The 23706-nt window shown below is 43.2% G+C and overlaps 1 protein-coding gene across 1 annotated transcript; it reads right to left on the bottom strand.

Moving 5' to 3' along the window:
* Nucleotides 1-324: 324 nt before the first annotated feature.
* On the bottom strand, nt 325-20340 carry rmp24 (ribonuclease MRP subunit p24). The gene is made up of 5 exons (XM_080485417.1): nt 20037-20340; nt 14672-14694; nt 13711-13934; nt 1768-1961; nt 325-1508 (listed from the first exon to the last, which is right to left on the bottom strand). Exons 1-5 carry the CDS (start codon nt 20129-20131, stop codon nt 1346-1348), a joined length of 699 nt encoding a protein of 232 aa, XP_080341543.1. The 5' UTR covers nt 20132-20340; the 3' UTR covers nt 325-1345.
* Between the last annotated feature and the right edge of the window lie 3366 nt (nt 20341-23706).

Raw genomic sequence — 23706 nt, 5'->3', positions numbered from 1 at the left:
TTATTATTGTGCCATATCTTCTAATAGTTTGACAGTTCCAGTTTCTTCTGCATTACTGGGGCTCTCAGAGATGTCCAGTTATCTTTTCGAACTGACAAAGGGGTTTATGAGCTCCCTTACTTTTCAACCAGTAGATCCAGCAATTTCTAAGAGTCAAACGCCACAGAGAAGAGGACAGTGTCTCTGAATCCAATTCATGGACGATTTCTTCAGGCAATTCGAGGTTGTATCTTGTGTTTGCAATTACAGCACTACCTTGTGTCAACTCAAAATCACTTTGATGAAAAAATATGTATAATAGTAAAAGTAAACAGCATGATAAGACAGATCAAAAAGGTTTTATTTTAGAGAATCACAGTAGGTGGAATATAAATGTGAGGTATTTCAGGACTTAAACACACACCATTCATTAAACAGTTACACCACAACAGGGGAGGTAATCAGTACAGAATGCAGGGCATGTATGATTGTTTTTTTTCTATTATCAAAACAGTGAAAAGAGTAAAACATATAGCCAAAGTATCAAAAGAAAATGTTAAGTTTCAACACCAATGAATTACCATGTCTTTCTGAACACATTAGGCAAATGTGCCTGTTTAATGTAAACAGTAACTGATGAGTCCCTTCTTAGATGATAGTCACTTGTGGTATAACTTTAGTGACTTGCACAGTTTCAAGAATCATTTTTATGCACATACAAAAATGTTACAGAACATAAATACATTTGTGACCCTGTCATGGGATAGGCTGACCATGACAAATCAATTTACACACGTATCCACTGTAAAGGGCCTGATGTGAGCAAATCCATTAAAATACAAAAGATTTAACATCAAGTCTCTGAGTACAGACTTATGTTTATATTCATCAAATACATTTATATTTGTAACCTCAAAATCTATAAAGAACGATATTGGCATGTAAACCAGCTTGCCATGCCACAAAATGACACCACAGAACAAAGCAGGGCTTCCTGTGATGTTTCAAGAAATCAATAAATACTGATTAACCCCATTAACCTTCTACGGTGAGTAACGCTCCCGTATTGGCAGGTCTAATTTGACAAAAGAATGCCTGTCCCCTGCGTCTGTCTCGGCAGAAGATGCAGAAACTGATTGAGAGCTCAGTGCTCACAGTTGTTGCAGTCAGGATTCCAGGAGCGCCATTCCAACCAGCCCAGCAACAGCCGTGTTGGTGGGCAAATTATAACCCGCCTCACACCAGTTTCGAAACTGAAGTCGGGCTAGAGGTCCCCCCGCCGTCTCTGGTGTAAACTGGTTACAACAGGGGTCGACTTCCTTGATTGTACAAGGGTAAAGAAAAAAAAAATGCATTTGGTAGACACTCAAAGAGACGACAGAAAATCTTTCAAGCCTCCTTTCTTGCTGCCCTGGCTGTCCTCTCGCATGAGAATCTTGCTGAGACGCTGGACGACCCAATTTTTTGACTTCGATGGAGGCTTGGAGGGTGCAGAGACTGGTCCTGAAGTGTTTGAACAGGTGGAAGACCTGGAGGGGGAAAGAGAGGGCATTGAAAGAGGGAGAAGAGTTAGATTTGCTTTGGCAGGGATTGTAAGAAATGTGCTGTCAATCATATAATCTAGTAAACCTAGAACGAATAGCTAATTGCAGCGAGTAATCACTCATATGCTTCTGACACTTCTCCCTCCTGCATGTCTGTGACCCCTCCCAAAATTAGTCAGGGAAAGGCGAGAGCTTAAAATCGAGCACAGCACATATTAATAGACCCATTGGTTAAGTAACTCACCTGGGTGTGTGGCCTGGGGTCTTGTTTTTTCCAGGGGTCTTGGGTGTGGTCGTTCCGGATCTGTTGGCAGACTGAGGGGTCTTGTATTTGCTGGCACTCCCTGGTGTGCTGTGGGTCTTTGCGAGGGTCACGATAAAATCCCTGTTCATTCCTTTGTGTCTGGATGTCTTCGTGCAAGTGTGGCAGGTGGCCATCTGGGATAAGGAAAGGAAAGGAGCATGTTCATTATTGTTGCATGGCCTGGATATCATTTCTTCTTGTACATAATGAGGTTTTGAGGTGGCGGCGTACGAGGTGTTCCCATGAGAACACTCGGCAGAAGATTTTGCCGGTTTTTGAAAAATTTTCGATCAAATGGACAGAACACCGAGAAACGCAGGTGAAGCGTTCGTCTTTACTGTACTTATTGGTCTTCAAACTCAGGATTCCCACGGCTGTCTGACACTCTCTGGGACATCCGCAGATTTGTTGTGACTTAGTCTGGTCTGTGGCCGCAGTGGCAGATTGACTCCGGGGACAGAGAGAGCACAACGAGCTGTGGCTGTAATGAGGACGGCTCGTGTGCCCCCGTGTGACAAAGAGAAGCCCGAAGCCTCACAGATGTCAGGCACATCTATTGAGATCCTACAGCTGAGGAATTGTTTACAGCGTGACTCAGGAAGCAAACTCCCGACAGGAGATTCACCCAAACAGCTGATGCTCTTCCTGCTGGCCATACCAAACACAATTTTACTTTTGAATGTTTGTTTTGATATTAACAAAGACTCAAAGAAGTAATAAATGGCCATATTAGGCTGAGCGGGATGCAAAACAGTGATTTTAGCCTGTGGCAGGCCAAGGCCAAGGGTATGGATGCTCTCAGCAGCGCAATCAGTTAAATTAAATGACCTCCCTCCTCTCCAACCCATTACGAGTACTAAAGCACCTTGGGAGACTTTCTTCTAATTCATGCGACAAAGTCAGCATCATTTTACAACTTTTGGTTGGGTTTTTGTTCGGCGCACACACATCGCATGCAAACACAAATGATCCTCTTTATAAGGTAAGGCATGTTGTGAGAGTTACAAGGTGCAACTGCTGTGTCATGAGGTCCTCATGACTCAAGACAACAATCGGCATCCCAGACACTTGCCTTCGTCTCGCTGCTGCTGTGCCAGTAAATCTGTGTCGAGCTTAAAATTAGACTGTGCTGGGGTGAGTGTCGGTTCATGTCACAGGGTGCAGGCAGATTGTTACATCAGCAATTAATCAATCAGAGCTTAGAGAAGGCCGGATCTCATGTTCCATAAGATAAACAAGAGATGACGAAACAATTGCTGTGCTCAGATGAAGTCACTCTGCAACATTCGCAGAAACTTTTTCCAATTGCATCCCATTATTTTACAGCCCCTGCCAGACAAATCACAAACGGTAATTTGTTATGTTGACCTTGCTTGACAAGCTGCGTTGCTTGTTCTCTCTCTATGAAGAAGCTTAAAGTAAGTGAAGTACACAATGACTCCGAGAGGAGCCAGTTACACTTTTCTCTCTCAAGGAATCTCTGCTCAATGTAGACAAGGCAATACAAAGTGTTAAGTGCTACTTAATGTTGATTGGAGACTACTCCACATCCCTCCAAGCCTTCAGCAACTTATCTCCCACACAAGCCCTCCAGAGGTGCACAGAGTTGAAACCGGTTAGTACAGACATGGACGGCAGAGGTCCGCAAGTCTGAAACAAGCTGTTGACAAGTCCTGAACGCGGATGAGACGGAAAACTCACCGAAACAAACGTCGCCATTTCAGGATTCTGAGCGGTGTCTGATGGCAAGTGTTGGAGAGTTGGATTTCGTTGAAGCGAGATCGCTAAGGTCCTCACTCTCTTTCGCCCCGACTGTCTGGGGAAGTGTTTACTACACGAGCCTGCTTGTCCAGCTTTATATGGACAAAGCCCCACAACTGACCCAACCCATCTGAGCTCAGGGGTGTGGCTCAAGGGAAGCCTGACCAATGCTCTGTCGAAAGGCCAGACGATAACAACATGAATCTTGTTCCACCAATAAATCAGTTAAATCGTTAGGATGTAGCACAAACAGGACATGAATTACTGACAACACACCCACGCAACAAATTCCCGGCAGTCATTTAAGTTTACCCAGGCGTTAAAGTTGAATGTATTGTTGTAACAAAGCAAAAACGAACAGATCTGCATGGTTTTTAAGAGCAAGTTAAAGAAATTAAACATTCAAAGTTGTGTCTTTGCATTTTGAGTAACAAAAACTGAACAATCTAGAAATTATTCTGACTGTCATGACTTCTTAATATAAGTTGATCAAAATAAACTGTATTTCACCAAAAGAAGCCCAACTTTCAAAACTAACCACAAGAAAAAACATTTCTTCCATCAACTTCACCAACGATTCACACTGTTAACTCACCCCGATTGTAACGATAATCAATGTAAATCAGTGTTCAAACTTTTTACAATGAGGATGAAATGTAATTATGTAGACCCACAGCCAGTACATAATTTAAACAATATCTCTTAATATCTCATAATAACGCTTCAATTTTATTTTTTTTTATTCCAAAGACTTACAAGATAGTCTTGTCTCATTCTTGGGAAAAAATATATTATGCTATTAGCATAAGAACTTAATGAGAGGCAGACAGTGAAGGATTACATCATTTGTATGCATGCTGCACTATCATGCAGCCAACATGAGTTAAAAACAGGAATGACATGTTGCTTGTGCCAGTTAATATACCCTTTTAGGACAGAGACCGTGGCCATATAAAATCTGACCTGGAACAAAAGACGTATAGTCGGTTGGATATATAAAATGATGATCCACCACTGGAGGACCTGTTACATGTATTTTGGAAGGTTAGCATCTGTTCTGTGCTCCAAGCGGAACACAGTCCTCTGCCAGACAGACGAAATAACATTTGCAAGTCAAAGTCGGCTGAAACTGAAATAGATTTCTTCCAGGAGACTGACTGACATCTGAAGTACAGATGATTTACATCACATCAGACTGCGAGACTATAAATTATACATGAAGAAAACATTAATTGTGATACATCTCTGCCTCTCAGACAACTTTCAGATCCTAGTTACATGATTTCCATACGGTTATAGTGGCAGCCAGCGATGCTTCACACAGAAAATGTCAAACATATTATTGATATTATAGTTTCTTTTTTTTTTATACAATATTGTACCAGTGAAGGATGATGGCACTGTATCCAAACTTGCCGTCATCTTGTATATTTGCAGGGTAGAAGTAATTATCAAGATAAAAACTACCTGGACAGAAAACAGATTTGTAGAACAGATAAACACAAGGTAGATGCATCCGCATCTATAACAAATTCAATCTGCAGAATCTGCTGTGCATCCGACAACCATACAGATAGGGATAAGACCCACTTAAATAAATGATTGATGGTGTGGAAAGCCAGTGATGCACCTGCATCATTTCTATTTCAACCCCGGAGCAGTGATGAGCTGGCTTTCACACCCTCTATATGCTTGGTTATTTATAACCTTTCCATCAAACTCTGCGATCACTCTTTGCGCCGAGGTCTGAATTCTTCCTGTAAATTATAGCCATTTTCCTTCAGATCTAATCAACAACCTTGTGCTGAACTAACTTCTTGTTCCTAGGACGTAAATGTTACAACCTCGGCTGTGATTCAAGTGTTTGCGTGCACTCTACTTTGTCTGGCTTGAACTCGGTTGAACACCTGGTGATTACCGAGGGGGGGGAAAAAAAAAAAAGACACCTTAGACAATCTTAAGTGTGTGGACTGCAGCACGAAACACACACTAACACACAGCTGGCTGCACAAAGATGTTTACAGCTCTAACAACCTCCTGCTGTTTATGCCCTTGTCCTCTAGTTACCAATACCTGGCCCGGGCCGTAGCACCGATGGGACGAGCTCTGATTAAAGAAACTTCAACAACACTTTGCAACTATGAGGCTGCGGTGGCACAATTAAGATAAGAAACCATGATAAAGCGAAACACTATCCCAGCCGTCACGTGTACCCGTTTAATTTACGCTAATCCTTTGACGTGCGGCGTATGCACTTGGAGGGACACACGTGAGTTGGTGCCGCAATAGAGAGATTTGATTTCTTTATCTTGGGATCCTGGCAGCAGACAAAAACAACACGCCAGCCAATCAAGCATATGGCAGAGGCAACATGTCGAAGCTTCGGGCTAAAAAGAGGATAAACAACCATGTACACACAGCCGGAGGAATGTTAGGGATGATTGTTTTTCGCGGGAGTAAAATTTCTGTTGAAAAATCTAGGTTGACCATATGGTCAATAGACGAACACATAGCATGTCATTTTAATACTCGGGAGCCAGCAGTCTATTTCTGTCTCTAACCTGCGTATTGTCAGGCTGGGTGAGCCTTGACCTTTCATTCCTCCTGAATATCACACCAATAAATGTAGCCTTCTGCTTTTTGTCTCGTGCAATGTGCATGCTCTTGTTTTCTGTTAATATGAAACTTGAGATTACGCAGACAGCCTGAGTGACAGATGCCCTCAACGTTGAGGTCTCTTTAACATATCTCACTGCTGTTCAGCTTGACCACAGGATGAGGACGGTCAGCACCCGCTTTTAACCTGCTCAGTCGTTAGGGAATATGCAGTCGTCTACGCGCCCATAAAGGCTGATAATGACTTTTTTTCAAGTGTGTAAATCTAATGACTGCACAGAGATGTGGTGTTTTACACTATTGCCTTGGGAAGGTAAAGGGTTTGAATAGAGGACGGGCCTTTTAGTGTGGCGTCTGCATATCTCCCTGTGGGTGCGCAGGTTTTCCCAGGTACTCCGATTTCTTCCCACAGTGCAAAAGTATGTATATGAGCTTATTTAGTCATCTCTCTCTCTTTTCTTTTTAATGATTGGTGTGAGTGTGTGTGGTGGTCTGTCTCTGTGTATTTGTGCTGCCTTCCCCCATATTAAACTGGGATTGGCTCCAGTGGTCGTTTAACTGGATAAAACAGTACAGAAGTAGACAGATAGTTTTAAAGTGGGTTTTCTCCAGGTACTGCATTTTCTTCCTATTGTCTAAAAATGCATTTGAGGCCATTTGGTACAACCATACATGTATAGGATTCTCCTGGTTTCCTCCCACAGTCGACAGACATGAAGTGACTAGATCTCTACATTTACCACAGGTGTGCCTTGTGATGGACTGGCGATCTGTTTGGGGTGTACATTTCCTTACTGTAAGCGTACAGCCACACTCAAGTCTTAAGTTGAAAAAAATATTTTGGAATGTAATTTTACCCATACATACTTAAAGATCATACATCACTCTCAAGTACATCCACAATTGGAAACAGTACTCAAACTTCCTAATCTGCATGCTTGCAGCCAACAATTTAAATTTTATTACAGGAAAAATTTCCCTTTATATCAACACCTGTACCAAATAAACAGCTGTGATTTGAATTTATAGTACATGAATTCACATTGTGTACCTGAGATGTCCTTTGAATGTAGGCAATCACATGTCTACAACCAAAAATCTATTCAAAAGCTTGTGTTTAAAAACCAATGAATACTTGGGAGGAAATCTTGAGGAAACCCTCCAATGAAAAGACACTTTCTGTGTACGTCTGGTGAGTGTCCCATGCCAGGACAAATGCAGGAGGGCCTCCGGTGTAAAACTTGTGCCATTCATGATCGGTTTGAGGTCCAGGTTTATAACAAGCGCCTCCATGCTGTCGACAAACGGGGACTACTGCTGCTCCAAGGCCACATGTGTGACATGAATAATTGAGTTAAGAGTAGAGAGGGCAGAAGACGGGGTAAAATGGAAACAGATTATCCACTGGGGAGCAGATAAAAGATGAAGAAGACCTAAAATCATGCTTGAGAAGAAGACTTTGTAACTTGCAAATAAGTCAAATTTGACAAATGTAACAGAAGTTATACTTGACTGTCAGTCATCTTTCCAGTTCCACAAATGTAAACGCATGATTGTTTTGGGACTGTGGGATTGCAAATGCTTCACCTCACTGAGGTCAGGTTGTGCAGCTTTACATGAAGGAGAGAAGAAAAAAAAAATAGTCATAGAAAAAAGTAGTTTCTGCTACCTCAAGCAACCCAGATCATCCAACTTTGGCACACATTCCTGATAGGATAAGTCCTTCATATCTAAACCTTCATCATGATAATCGGATGAAAAATACCACACGTGAAACGGTAAAACGAAACACACACACACTGACACACAAACACGGAACCACACAAATCAATTCTGCAGATGGACCTTTCCTACTATTAATAGCTTCTGCTCCATGAATACCTCCCTTTCCTATCGGTCTCTGGGCTGCCAGAGGTCAGTTTGAGTTGATTAATTTGACCTTCGCAGTACGATACCTCCCAAGAGGAGGAAGATGAGTAGATTGACAGGGGGAGTGACGAAATCAGGGTAGGGTTAGACGACGAGCGAGAAAATATAATCCGTCTCGCCGTTGTTGAGAGGTTCTACATGTTGAGAGTGCAACAGACTCTCCGATGTGAATCTGCTTGTGAGGGCTCAAGAACAGGAATATCTGCATGGGCCATGTGTGTGTGTGTGTGAAGGCTATTTGAGAACACGTCGATACAACACAATAAAGCTGAAAGCAGAAGAGCAGTTGGAGGATCGATATGAGCAAAGTGTAAACTTTCCTCTAACCGCGGCCATGCACTGCGCTCAGGCAGCCACTTAGCTCCACAGTCTGGAGGCAGGCCGGTAAATACACCGAAACCTGATCTGAATGCAGAGCTGCCGCAGGCTGCCAGATATTAAAAAAAAACAACAACTGCTGTATCTGTTTCTCTTTTTCTTTCCGTCTTTGTTGGTGATGATGAAAGGTCACATGTTATCCAGGATCACATCACAGATGAAGACTCGCACTGACGACACAGACACAACAAGAAGGCATTTCCATTCAGCTGGATTAGATGGAAACCCAAATATATGGTTATATGGGGTTCTGAAGATCATCTGAAATTGCATAAAAATCAACAATTCAAACAAATGCTGCATGTTGCTAAGAAAATATTCTTCTTCCAGATATCAAATAAAAACATGAACAGTCAAAATGAAATTCACAAGTACTGATAAGCCAGTCTTTAAAGATCTACTCAAAGCTTACTATCCTGTTTGGTTTTTTTTACTATTTACTAATTTTCTATTAGTAAATATCTTGTGACAATGTTTTTCCAAGAAATAAAATTTACACACCATCAGCTTGAAATGTCATTATAAGCCGAAGAACACACCGTTAGCACGAGTACAGCAGACACACATCGGTATCGGTTGAATGCCTGCGCTTCCCTCAATGTTTTTAACCCGAGGACGCACCTGAGCAGCTGTGTTTCAGCGGACAGCTGTTCCCTGCACAGGTAGCCTTTTTTTTGGGGGGGGGGGGGGGGGGGGGGCGCTGAGGAATAAACAAAAGCGGCTCAGAGACAGAGCGGAATTTAGACTTCTTTTTTTAGTATTATGAAGCACAACCAATGGCACATCCGTGGATTTAACAACTGACATGCCTTGAATGCCATTAAATGTGCATGACGTGCTGACAGAATCAGTGTTGGTGGTGATGCAACTGGAAATGCTGACGCTTGAAGATCCAGGAGCTGGGCATTGGCGCCTTTCAAACCTTTGACATGTTGGATTTCAACATATACAGAGGGAAGCAGCAACTTCCATCGGAGGATTTAAATAGTGGCATGGAAACAAAATGAAGTGGGGTTGAGGGGATAATTGAGAGCTGACATGCTGTTATGGTGTGACATTTACTTCTCTATATTGCTTGATAGCTGCATTGCAGACTTGATGACAGCAGGGAGAAGAAAAAAAAACGTGGATAAATCGTAAGGTACAAAGAGCAAATTCTTTTTGCTTGTATGTATGGTCCCTTTGGCAAAGCCGAAGGATGACAGCTCAGCTGGCGCCGACTTACTTCAAGTCCCTCTTCTTTCAAATACGCACGTAAACACACATCCTTGCCCACGTGACACTAGTGTGAGTTTTTTACAGATTGTGTCAAGCCCCTTCTGTTTGTATCTAAAAGCTCACGTTCAACCTCCGGCTTCTCTCTACCTCCACACGTTCCTGCCCTGTCATCCTGTCGCTCTCTCACTCCCTCTATATGCCACAACCCCCGGTGGAGCGCTTCCCGCTCCCTGAGACCAAACACTCAGAGCAGCAGCCAGACCGAGCTGGCTCCTGTTTCCTGTCATCTCCTCCAGAGACACATTCTCCGGCAGAGATAAATACGAAGGTCGGATGTGGTGAAGAAATGGCCAAGAATGGAAGGTGAAGAAGAGACAGATGAGGGTGACGGGAGGGTCAGGCAGATAAGCTGAGGTAAAAAACACACAAGAAAAGTTAGGATTGGACAGCAGAGCATGAAGAAAAAGAGAAGAGAAGAGGATAAAACACTGACAGGTGGTCGCTGAGGTCAGAAACTAGTGACAAAAATACACAAAGACTTTTCAATCATTCTGGAAAGATATCACAATAAACCACCTAATACAACATTGACGTATACAGACAGGAGAAGGAAAAAAAACCTAAATACATTTTCCTTTTAGAAAATAATAAAAAAAATCTGCTGGGATGTATAAATCTAGTCGCATGAGGGGCGGATAAAGGAAGAGGAGGAGAATGTGCTCTTCTTCTCTCCATTTAGGGCCTCTGCTTCTCAAATGGGGCTTCAATCCAAACTTATTTCCATATCCTCGGCTAGATAACCTGCCCGGCATGCATAAACACACCTGATTTATAATTCCTCTAAGACAAAACTTCACAGAGCCGAGAAAAGCCTATCATGCATTGGCATCCGCCCCAAGGACAGCACATTCACATTTCCTGAAGGAAGAGTAATATGGTGTGAAATGAAGGGGATTTACACCCCGGGGTATAAACAGTGCAAATTGCTCAAGTTTAAAAGTGTTCCTAGTGGTCGCGTACCATTCAATTGGAAAATAAGCTTAAACTATAAATTCACACCAAATAAATTACCTTTATAGGAAACTGCCCAAAGTGACGGTATGGATATACCGCACGTGCCATGCAATTACAGCATAAAGAGGTAAGCTTGCTGAGTGCACATTGTTTACAGGATGGGATAGTTCACTCGCACTAACAGGAAACACTTCATAACAACAATTTGGCCAGAGGCGACCACTTAAAACCAATTCATACATCACATCAAAAAGAACGCGAATAAAATGTGCTCGACGAAATGTGTTCGCTCACCTGCAAAACCTCTGTTTTGACATTTGGAGGAACAATTACACTTACGATAGGAATCAATTATGCATTTCTGGATCTGCGAATACTCACACTCTCTTTTAATTGCATGCACGCACAAAGTTGTCCAGTAACAGACCTGTCTTCTTCCAGTAGGTGTGAGGTAGTTACAAGAAATAGAGACTTGTTATGAACCATTAACTACAAAAAACAAAACAGCTATATGAGTTATTGTAATGGGCAAGTTTACCCCGACCCCCCCCCCCCCCCCCCCCCCCCCCCCCCCGCCATCCTTGCTCCCACGCTGAGCCTCCTCTTCCTCTCAAGCTTACTGTGCTCTGTTGATCAGCACAGAGCCAAAGACTGGGAAGCATTTCACGTGCCTCCTCTCATCTTCACCGCGGCACCAGGGTATCGCCTCACTGTCGCCTTTCTGCAACGCACGGGCGGTTGCAGACTCGGCTATGCGGCTCGACTTGTTGCCTGCCGGACAAGTGGCCATGAAAACAGAGGGTAAAAATACCTTGGAGGACATTCTCAGGGTATACTGACTTACTGGGACGTCACGTCACGGACTAACGTCAACATTCTTCGGTGCGACGACTGTTGACAAACGAAGGGAAGAAGTGCACAGTCAGTGCTGGGATGTGTGTGAAAGAGGCCTCGAGTGTAAAACACAGCACGTGGTTATATTTGGATTAGAGCGAGCGACACAGGGTAATCGAGAGTTCAACAGCAGGATTCATGATTACACTGTTGGGCCGTTGCAGTCACAGATATTTAGGGATAAACACTTTGCTGCTTCTAGCATTGTCTATAAAACTTGAAATATTATCAAAGTGACAGCGGCATTGAATAGCCACTGTCCTGTGTTAAGCAGAAATAGCAGACGTGTGCACATGACTGGACTTTGGGAGAAACGTATGCATGGTGCGAAGATGCAAACTCCACACAGAAAAGCTGACGAATGGACTTTAATCAGATATATTCTAGCTGTGAGGTGACAGGGCGAACCACTACCACCTACGTTTAATTAAAATAACTGTCATTGAAGTTGGTGGATGCAAATCAACATTTCCTCACTTAGTTGAGTGCAACTCTATGTGTTGTGCATAGTTCGACAGGATCACGAGTTAGAAAATCATTTGAAACTTCTACTTGGCTCTGAGAAACAGAAAGACATAGAAGAGATATGACTATCATTTAGCAGTGTAGTTGTCTTACATAATGTTTCTGCACTATGGTATGATGTCGAGTGCCCCGGAATAGATTTTAACAGCAGTTTCCTCTGTGCTGCAGACTGTGATGACAACCTTATCAGACCCTGGAGCTGACCTTCGCAGCGGTCTACAAAACTAGAACAAGAGCGCACAGAGTCGATGCTGCACACAAAATCATTGTAAACGACTAAACGTTTTCTCAGTCCAGCATCTGATTGCTCCTGTTGACTTCTCCGATCTATCCGCCTCTCTCCATGCCGCTTTTAGTTCTCTTTTCCCCCCTCTTCATTCAGCAGTTGCTGCTCTCACTCGTGTTCTCTATTCCACTCCCTCTCTTCGCCCTCGTCTACCTCTCCGTCCCCGGAGTCAGGAGATACATAATGGAGAGAGGGTTCAGAGGGCCTTGTTCAGTCAGTATACCTGCAAACTGACTGAACCAAACCAGATTTTAATGCGCAGCATTTCCTTTGAAACTCCTCTTTATTAGGCCGATAACACATTTGACAGAGAGACTCTCCAGCAGATCCCATCTCTGCTCTCCGACACCAGGAAATAGGACCCCAGTGTCACAACGCTGGCCTTCTCATTGAAATGCATCCATCAGTAGAGAGGGTGGGTGCTTGCCAAAATGTGCTTTCCATTTTGTTCTCTCAGACTCAGTACCATCCACTGACATTACCGACAAAAAAAAAAAAAGAGAAGAGAAGAGCACTATAATAATTTAGGGGGCTACGTGACAAAGCAGTTAGAATACAGTTAAGGCTAATGGGAGCTCTGAAAGCTGCAGCTATGAGTGGAACTTTGTGCAAAAACCAGACACTCTCACAAATCAACAGGACCAGTTTAAATAGCAACTATGGCTGGAAACAATACATCAAAGAGCAAGTGCAGGAATTAAACACGTGTGACAATTTAAGGTCATAGAGTTGTGATCAATAGTAGGACTCTGATTTGTCCGGTATCCACTATCCACTATACTGACCTGTGGCCAAATCAGAGTCACCAATTAACCTCAAATGCAGCAGAAATGACAGTTTAATGTCTGCTGCTGCTCGCCACAGTCCAGCCCAAGCATGAAGATGTGTGCAGCACTTTTAAATGTTCAGAGCACACCTCCAGACAACAACCACAGCGCTTAAAAAGGTATACAAGCATCAACATTGATTCAGCTTTTAAATAAATTATTTAGGAAGAATATTTCTGTAAAATATGCAGCAATTAAAATGCAATTAGTATTATAGTTATATTATATATATATAGTTTATATTATAGTTAATTTTCTTTCTGTGTCTTTTCATATGTTTCCTTTCAACTGGTTATGAAGTTTTTTCCTTGTTGTTGCAAACGCTTGCTTGGCCTGATACCTCTTGTGTTTTCCTACAAGGACAATATGCTGCAGTGCAGTATAATGCAAAATCTAGTCGGGTGGGGTTGGGGGGGTAGTATTTTCTCATCTCACCAGCGTTGAGGAAGACGTCCGAAAGCGGTGCAGCAGGTAGGTCTGCGCCAGGCTGAGCCGCTTGCCTCTGGCTTTCCTGCGCAGGACACGCTGGACCCGCACCGACGGACGCCTCTTGGGCCACAGCCGCATCCGGTGATTGTCGGGCTGCAGCCACTGACAACAGTGTGGACACACCAAGGTGTCCTCCTGCAGCCTGGAGATTTTTTTCGTCAGTGGGACTACTTAGAAGAGAAAAGGACACATAAAGGATTAGAGTGTGTGGTCATACAGACCGCTTCGTAACCCTATAATACGTGGTCGTTCACGATTTGTTTGTAAGGGATCTGTCCCTTCACACAAGGATATTAGGCAGAGAGGGAATTAAATGTATGTTTCAGAGGGGCAGCTGAAAGATCAATGTCCTGTGCAATCACTGTACAGCTGCAGAGGGATAATGTAGAGCCTGTGCTCATGGTTACAACGTTTCATGTGTTTACTCACAGAGAAACAAATCACACTTCAATGTATTTGTCATTCTCAAAAACACTCTCATAAACATCCAGACTTCAGACGACTGACAAGCAGTTCTTGGAGCAAGCACTGAAGCTCTAAAAATAAATACCATATTACTGTCTCAGGGATCCGTTTTTTGAGCCGTTTAAGGCGAAAACTCCCAGCCCTTTTATTTATGGTGCTGCTTGCTTGTTGATGAGGGTTTTAGCTGGCATGGGCCTGAGTGTGTATGCTGGAGTGTGCGTTTGATCCCGCCGCACAGTCTGCTGCAGACAGCTGGCTGACTCGTCGTATTTGGCTGAGGATTTAGCCAGTTTTATCAACCTTGACGAGCCTGTGACAAGGTCCCACTTACTACAGGATTCCAGTCAATGTGGCTGTTAATCTGGACGGCAGTGCTGATGAAAACACGCAAAAGTAAAATTAGGAGAATAAATATCATGCATCCAGCGACGTCTCAACTTACCGTTAGCCTTTGCGGGGCACTGCCTATGGAAGAGGGAGAAAACACCAGATCAGGTCTTTCAATTGAAGACACTAAAACAGCTTTGTGTGTCGAGTTTAATGTATATAAATCTGTTATCAGCATGAAAAACATTAATCAAAGGTTTACAACACGGAAAATCCATTTAGTAATAGCCACCTTCCATTGTGTGCGATGGAAAACACGCAACCGGAAAAGCAGATGGGTCTCTCCCCAACAACATGGAGCGACGCTCCAAACTATTTTGACAGCCTCACTGCTGACAGCCCAGGGCTGGCTCCACTTTTAGAAGCGATATGTCAGATATTTGAGGAAACATTTTAGCGAAGCCACAGCTAAGCCCCACTAAAATTAGCTCGGGGCTTAAATCAATGAAGGGATATTTACTGTCCGGCCGCACGTGTAGCGGAGGCAGACGGAAACAGAGCTGGATGTTTGTGACGGGGAGGAGGGAGGGAGAGTGGTCGACTTTAATCTGAAGCTGACCCCGGGGTTTGCTGCAGTGGCCGGCGGCAGCGGCGACGGCGGCGGTTTGTTGATACTCTCGACTTGCATTCCCAAGCTCGCCATATGCGAGTCGGCGCATTTACGCTGCCAGATGACGTCTGATGGGACCGGACGCACTGCAGGGTGGAGGAAGATTTGTAACATATCTCCCATCACTCATCCCACAGGCTGAGTCACTTTCGCTTGAGTCTGCCCTAATTTAATATTCCCTGACTGGATTTAACTGTTAGATTAAGACCTGTCGGGGAAAAATGAAGCCAGTGTGGTAGATTGCGACTCTGTGGAGGACCGACAATGACTCAGAGACCTTGAACAATACCAGAAACATTCAGTTGGCTGTTGGAACGCCGTTTTAATCACTATTAGCGGGCAGAAGAGGAATACAACTCCCAAGGTAGTCGCTTCACAATCGATAAGAACACGACACAAGACATGTCTTGAAATGAAAGTAAATTCTCCTATGAAAGAAAAGAACAACTTGATGACTCAACTTCAAAAAAAAAAAAAAAAAAAAGAAAGAAAGAAAAAAGAGATTGTTGGGGTATTTTTTCCCACAGCCGTGTCTCTTTTTCTGTCCTTCCCGCTCAACCGATGAGCCAGCGCTCAGAAACTTCCCACCACAAAGACCTCTTCCTCTGCACAAATCTGATTAACATACTTGGCATGCATCTCCTTTTAAGTGCATGCTTAGCAGTGGTGATGAACGCTGTAGATATGGGCCTTACACATGAACTGCTGGCAGATACGATCAGCAGAGCTCTGAAAGAAGCAGAGTGAGGGGCGGGAGGGGAGGAACTGTGCATTGGCAGCAGTGGAATAATGTAATTACATTGAGGGGAGCATGAAACATGCAATGAGTATTTTATTGCTGGCAAACATTTGACTGATGCTGGAAAGTCACTTCGACGTTCAGACAGCACTCTGGATCCCTCTATATCCGGCCGGCCGCTCATTCATTAGCTCGATGTGGGAGTATGTGCCTCTTGGTTTGGGGAGTATCTGAACAAGTGAAGATCTCTGATAGCTCATACTGAAGTGAGTCACATGCAGAGAGTGTCAACATTAGAAAAAAAAAATAAAAATGTATTCACTGAATTTGGCCAAGACGATAACGCATAGAAAAGATCATGGCAAATAAAATGATGTGGGACTCAGCCTCGGGGAATCAAAGCAACGACAAAAGGAGCTTTGAGGCAGAAACAACCAAAAGATTTCATTTATTAAATGGAAAATTGCACAAATTTGGTAACTTGGGCCGCCCCATACTTTAGTCACATCAGAGGTCTTAATGTATGTATATATGTATTATCTCGTCTCATTGTGCAACATCTGACCAATCAACAGAGTAAGCAAGAGAGACGCGAAACTCCACCTTCCTTTGAGAGTCGGTATCTTCAAAAATAAATGTAAAACTTCGCCCCCGTTGCTCACTTCACCTGCAGTTAGCGGGTCAACAAAAAATGAGCTTCCCGCAGTCTGAAAATGTTTCCTGCAGCAGAGTTTTACCGCCAATTAACATGGTGATTCTGTTTGTGTTCACGGTTACCGTAGGCTTTTGACCGGACAGCTCTCACAAGTGTTACAAGAAAAGTGTGTCGCTAATATAATGTTGACAGAGGAAACCACAATCAACTGGAGCTCTTGAAATATCCGTTCTTTTGGTGGAGGGTTGGTGGTTGTGGTTAGGTAAGGGGAGGCACCTCATTTGTTTCCACTCAGGCCCTTCATTTGGTTGTGAAGAGCTCTGTTATTATCAAGCAGCATGCTGGAATATTGTTTTCAACTGCAGGTAAATTTAACAATGAAACTGTGTCACTTAAATCTGATGTTTGAATCCAAACTGAAGAAAATAAGAATCATCCATCTTTTTGCAGCCTCCATTTTCTTCTACTGGATTTTTTTTTTTTTTTTAAACATTCTGTCATTCTGGCTATTTAAAGTGGTAACGCTTAACTTAATAATACGCGACTAATTTACATTTAAACCTCTGTGCTAAGAACAAAAACAAAAAAACAAAAACAGTGGTGCTTGAGGCTATTTAAACACGACATCACACTACAGACAGGGAGCAGCGCTGCCAAGCTCTGGTTACCAGGCACACGGCGATGATCTGAAGCTTACTGGAAAATGTCTTACTGGTCTGGCAACGTGAGCTACAATAAGGTGACATCAGCTCACACACACAGACACACAGACACACAGACACACAGACACACAGACACACAGACACACAGACACACAGACACACAGACACACAAAGCACTGCATTCACTAAATTCCCACACAGTGCTGTCCGATCCTGATCCCAGAGGCCCACTGTACGTCTCATTTTAGGCGTCCCCTTGTTTTCCAGTAATGTCATCCATTCCCTCGCCTCTCATCCTATCCAATCCTGAGCTGCGGGTTAATATGAGAGAGGTGTACCCCAAAGAGTTTGGGACACCACAAAAAGATTACACAGGAACACATGAATGCAAGTAAGTTATTGCACTAAAATAAAATGTTTAAAAAAGCTTCCAGCAAATACTGGCAACGCCGATACTTTGTGCTCGGGATGGTGTACAACAATACAACTGTAATTCTGAAGCAAAAATACACACGCACGTGCATGACATGCACACACACACACTCCTCATCCGCCCGACAGGAGGTGAAGACAGTGGCAGAAGGCAGCAACACCATCACGAGCAAATATGTGGAGTACTGTGTACGATGAGTAACGACACGCGCCGACGAAACAAACACCCAAGTGACGCATGGGCCCAAAACCATGACTGTAGGAAGAGGAGACGGTGGAAACCCCCAGAAGAACATGGAAAGACAGTTGCGGTTCCTTAGGAACTAAAAGCTGACCGCATGTCGGCACTTTGAATCAACGTTGTCAAAATATTTTCATTTCCACTTGTATTTGAAGACCCGTGGCTCCGAGCCATTCATATTAAACAGTGATTCAGAACACTAACTGCTATTTTAGTCGGCTGCCTTTCATATTATGACGATGAATTCAATTTAAAAGAATTTAATTAGCTCTTCACAAGCAAGTGTACATTTTGGCAGTGGCTGATAATTGACTCCCTTTTGCCAGGCACACTGGCATAAAACCAGATGAGGCTCTGAGGCTTGTGGTCTGAACATTTAGATTTGTGTCTTGCCTGCTGGACAGCGAATCGGTTAAATGTGGTCAAACTGTTCTGTTATGCCACAGCTCGCCATAGCCAGAGAATCTGGGGAAGAGATCAATGTTTTGAAGTCGCAGCGTGTATACGCACGCCTGTGAAGTCACCCGGATTGGGTTCTTACTTTTCAAAACGTGTGTTTTTATTTCCATTCGTGGTTCGTGCCCACAAATTCCCTGGCTTAGGTGAACGTGAAAACTCGGATGTGGCTGAAAACCAAATCAAACACCGACCAGCAGAGTCCGCACACACACACGCACACGCACACACACACACACGCACGCACACACACACACACACACACACACACACACACACACACACACACACACACACACACACACACACACACACACACACACACACACACACACACACACACACACACACACACACACACACACACACACACACACACACACACACACACACACACAATTACACGCTTCAGATACAATAATGCCCGTGTAAAAACTTAACAAACGGAGCCTTTATGAAAAAATGGGAAGTGGAAAAGGTCAGAATTCCAAGAGGGAAAAATAAAAGATCTGAACAACGTGAAACTTGAAAGAACTGGAAAGGGAGCAACTGCAGAGAGCCCCGAGAAGTACATTTGATATCCCTCATCATTGTGCATTCAATTGAGAGGAATTCTTATCAATGAACTCAGCAACAACCCTACCAGTTGAGGTCTTCAGTAGCCGAGCATCCATTGTTTGCAGAAATTCAATATGCTCCGAGTTAAGTCCAGAAATAGTATTAAGCTGACATGAATCACTGAGTTTGTCTGTTGGCCAAAGTACCCAAGGACAGTTTCAACTGTCATCAGACTGTGGAATGCAGTGGACATTTAAAGAGGAAAATGGCTGCAGGCTGTCCAGAGAACTCTGCACCCCTTTGTTCACTACTTCCTTATTCTTGTTAAGTAATTGTTGTGACCACGAGTAATGATATTTACATTCATCTGCCAGATGGAACAGGCATCATCAGTTGCAATCACTCACACACGCCTGGCAGATTTGCCCATTGTACCTGCACACGAGGGGCCACGGGACTCACAAATGGCATGCGTACAGCATCAACAGGTCATCAGTGTGATAGAAATATCAGCAGGCATGCAACACTGAAACATTTCAGCTTTGCTGCAAGAGGCATTATGGCGCTTCCACTGAAAATACATGCAAGCAAAGGCCAAATGCTTCTCATGATTTAAGTTGTTTATTAATTAATATGGTATTTTTAAGACTAATCTCAAACACTGCACAGGTTTTGCTTTAAAATGTGGTTCAATATGTAAAAAGGAGAGCAAAACAACATTACTAAAACTACGTACAGTCCTGAAATGCTTAACTGGGTTTTAGTGCATATTTACTTTTTGCTGCATCAATGCTAAGTTTAAAGTATTTGAGTAAGGATATGATTTAAAAAATATAAAATAAAAAATCAGGACTTGTGTTAATATCATTACCACTCTCACAACTCTAGTCTGAGAATATAGGTCCAAGCATGAGGCATTATTAAAGAGACATTCTGGTAGGAAAGCCCAGGGTCACTGGTCAAGCTGCTCCACCTAGTGTCCAAAGTTGGTCATTACAACAATACTTAAAGACGTTTAAGACTGGCCTGAGGAAAGTGGAATTCAGATTTTAAATGAAGGTTCTTACAGTAAAAAACGTGACAGCTCCGGGCATTTGTCCTTATACAGCAGAGACGCGTCCAACAGGAAAGAGACGGATTTTACTTCAGGACCTGACTCCATCGCCAACACGTGAAAAACTCACAATCTGCAAGAAGTCCGATTAAACACGTTTCCCCAAAAAAGCTATCACCACCAGTGAGAAGAAAACGTATTTAAAATAGCGTTTGGACGGAAGGCTGGAGGTGAAACAACGAGGAAGGTGCTAAAAATGTATTTTAATACAGCATCGACACGACCATTGAAGTTTCAACTATGGGTCGCACAAAAGTGACGTTGCTCGCGGTGCATTTAGGGAAACTGAGTAATTCAGAATCTTCCGGCAGTCCACATGGACGATTAATTAAAGCTTAACAGATATCACTATTTTACTTAAGAGTTCGCATTAAATATCGAGGAAAATAGTTAAAACGGATAGATAATTGTACAAAAGTATACGAAAATGTATTTAGTTAAAAACAAATGTTTGATTACTATGTTATTAATCGTCAACAATATAATATGCTAATGTTCAGTTTTAGAACTCACTACCTGAAGCCACAATTACATGTTCAAGCACCAATGCATGATTCTTTCGACGGGGTACCGTAAATTACAAGTTGTAATTACCCATGCAGTACAGTACAGTCACTCCAGCTCTATTGCATAGATACCCTTTGATGTCATCCCTCCTTGGATCTTATTGGACAGTTGGAATTACCTTGTGTTTGACTGGCAGTGGGATATATAATGACATCCTCAATCAGAGGTGTATCCTGTGAATATCACACCACTAACCTCCCATAAGCAGTTAACCTGTGTCATCCGACAAGGACCCCATCGCTTCAGTCCATAAAACACCCTTATCATCGGGGTGAAATGATTGCAGCGGCTCTAAAACGGTCTGAGTGGGAATTCTTCAGGGAGCCTGAGAACTACAGTATGAAATTGGATATTTTGAAGCAGCAGCAGCGATAAAGAAAAGCCGGTGAGTGCGCACCTAGACCCTCAGACCGATTTCAAAAGAAGCTGCCTGGTTAGACACACACGTACGCACACACGCACGCACAGAACAGAAACGGAGGAGCACAAGGGAGAAGTTACACAGGTTTTCGGTCGAGACGAGGGAGGGAATTCATTCAGCACCAGCGACAGCTCCGGCTCTTCTCGTCAGTGTGTCCAAGGAGCGATCACCGGACCAGTACTGCGTTTTACGCGCACCCTTTCTTGGAATATACATCATTTCCTACGGTATGTATATATTTCCACGACTTTTTGAATGACAAATAGTGCGATATTAGTCAAATGAAGACAATTTTGTAGTGTCATTGACATTTATGGTTATATTGCAATCTTTACCTGTGGAAAATCATCCCTGACGCAATGCTTCCAATTAATGAGTGGTGTTCACCATCATCTCCTTTTGTAACTTTAGAATATAAGATAAATAGTCTCAATCGTATATTTTATTATTTATTAATTAGGCTTTACTCATTTCTTTGAATTGTGTGCGTGCGTGTCTGTGCGCGCGATTGTTCGTTTTTGAACGGAATGAGGAGGGGTATGCTCCCGTACACCGAGGAGAGATTAAATCAGTGGGCCATAGAGCTTACATAAACTGATGGAGTAAACTAAAGTGTGAGGGATTGCTTCCCACTTTGTCCGCCAGTAAATCTTCACTTTATCAGGCGCTGTCAGGCAGGCGCGCGCATAGTGCGCAAGATTGAAGCGGCCAAGCGACGCGTCCATCCTGGAATCCGAGGATAAACGGATTCTCCCTCACCTCCGACACTAAAGTCTGAAGTGACTCACCGGGAAGCGTCGGACAGACAGACACAGCCTTGGATGATGTGGTGCGCAAAGTACGACCACTTCCCAAAACTGGCTTCGTTGGCCTGCAGCTGAAATGAAACGTTGGTTAATAAGATGCAATTTGCTTTCATTTTCAGAGACACAAAGGTAATACAGCAAATTGCCGTACATGAATATTTTAAAATGCACCCTGGGCGATCAAATATTGGTGGAATCCAAAAGGAGAGGATGGATAACCCACCCAGGATGTCACCTGCTGCCTTCACCCATAGTTAGCTGGGGTGGATTCATCCCTCCACCGCAATGAGTTGGTATGAAATGACATAGAAGATGGTTGGACACAGCACACTGGAAGCCCAAATAGTTTGACCACACAACAGATAAGGAGCGTTAATAAATCTCTGAAGGCTGCCTAAAAGGGCGTTCACACTATACCACTCAAAAGCAGATGGGATTATGTTTTTGCACCTTTATGAATCCATACATGTTCGGAATAAGTGCGATCAGTGGCTTCGCAAGTCCAAAAATGAGTAGTACTTTGCTCTGCTGACTCACACAGGATGGATCTTGCAGTCCTGACAATAATACAGTATTCACTGAGCCATGTAAGACCACACCTGTCTCTATTGTGCTGTGGTGAGGCAGTTCTGATGCCAGCAGGACTCGTCTTTTGCCTACAGGGGACCTCAAAGGAGGAATGGAGACAAACTATAGTGTCCTGTCAGCATCTAAAGGGAAAAGCCAATCCCCAGCAGCAGCAGCCACAGTCGCACAATCGAGCTGGCTATCACTTCTGAAATGCAACTCCAAGTCCAATAGTGCTGAAAAAGCTCAAGAGTAATAGCACATTGTGCTATGCTGCTGGGTGGGGGAGAGAGCGTATGTGCTCATGTGTAATTATCTCCAGTGTTGAGTGTTATACCTCTTTGTAAAGACTTCTTATAGACATGATGCAACTACAGCAACTTGAGGGCCCACTTCAATCACATTTCCCCTGCATGCTAATATGAATCGTAGCTACGAATTGCTGCTATCTGAGGTCGGCTCCCTGTAGAACTATACATATGACAAGCTAGGACATTGCAGAGTTTAACAGTCTATATTCTGTAATGAGTGTAATTATCTACTTGAATGAATAATTAATAGTGTTAAGGTCACAGAGTGAATCAGGTTTTATGTGTCCTGATAACTGACTGCATTTGCTTCCCTCTGTTGGGTGTAATCATCTTGTTAGTGCGGTCTTGCTAATCCTAATCTTATTTACTACTGTATTATCAGCCGGTCTAACTGTGGCTCAGTGCAAACATACACATGCCTGTGTGTGCACAGATTTTCCAGACCAGTACCTCTCGGTTCTTGGATCATTTGTCCTTTAAATGCATCATTCAGAGAGTGAGCGCTCTAAACACTCCAAGCCTGTGATGAATTTATCACAATGCCCAGCATCACTGAATAGTTGGATGCTGGAACATGGAGTAAGTGAAGACCAAGGCCACAGTTTCTCTCATAAAGAATTTGGTCTATGTGCAGGTTTGACGTCGTCTTTATTTCTGTGAATTATCACACTTCAATGTATGCACCACTACTTCAAGGACAATGACGCTCACCTTGTACTTCATTGACAATCAGTAATCTGCTTTGAAATGTTTTTTCACAAAGCGACAAATGAAAGATGATTTTATAGTGAACATTTCAAGCGATTACTGTCTCAGTGGAAATTATCTGTGAAGAGGAATGAGTCACTTAACTATTACTGGGAGATGTGCGTGTGCGGACCAAAAGACTTATTTTCTCTATTGCGATATGTTCTACAAACCTTCATGGAAATCATACAAGGCTTCTTGATG

Source organism: Lipophrys pholis, assembly GCF_963383615.2.
Source record: "Lipophrys pholis genome assembly, chromosome: 17".
NCBI lineage: Eukaryota > Metazoa > Chordata > Actinopteri > Blenniiformes > Blenniidae > Lipophrys > Lipophrys pholis.
Note: the sequence above shows the minus strand (reverse complement) of the source record. Positions and strands in the feature narration are given on the sequence as shown.

What these genes read in the sequence shown, in the direction of transcription:
- rmp24 (XM_080485417.1), bottom strand. Translation starts at nt 20,131, where the DNA reads ATGGAGTCAGGTCCTGAAGTAAAATCCGTCTCTTTCCTGTTGGACGCG. An exon ending in GAGCTGTCACGTTTTTTACT is followed by an intron (nt 14,695 to 20,036) that starts GTAAGAACCTTC and finishes CCTCTTCCATAG; the next exon opens with GCAGTGCCCCGCAAAGGCTA. An exon ending in ACCCCAGGCCACACACCCAG is followed by an intron (nt 1,509 to 1,767) that starts GTGAGTTACTTA and finishes TTCCCCCTCCAG; the next exon opens with GTCTTCCACCTGTTCAAACA.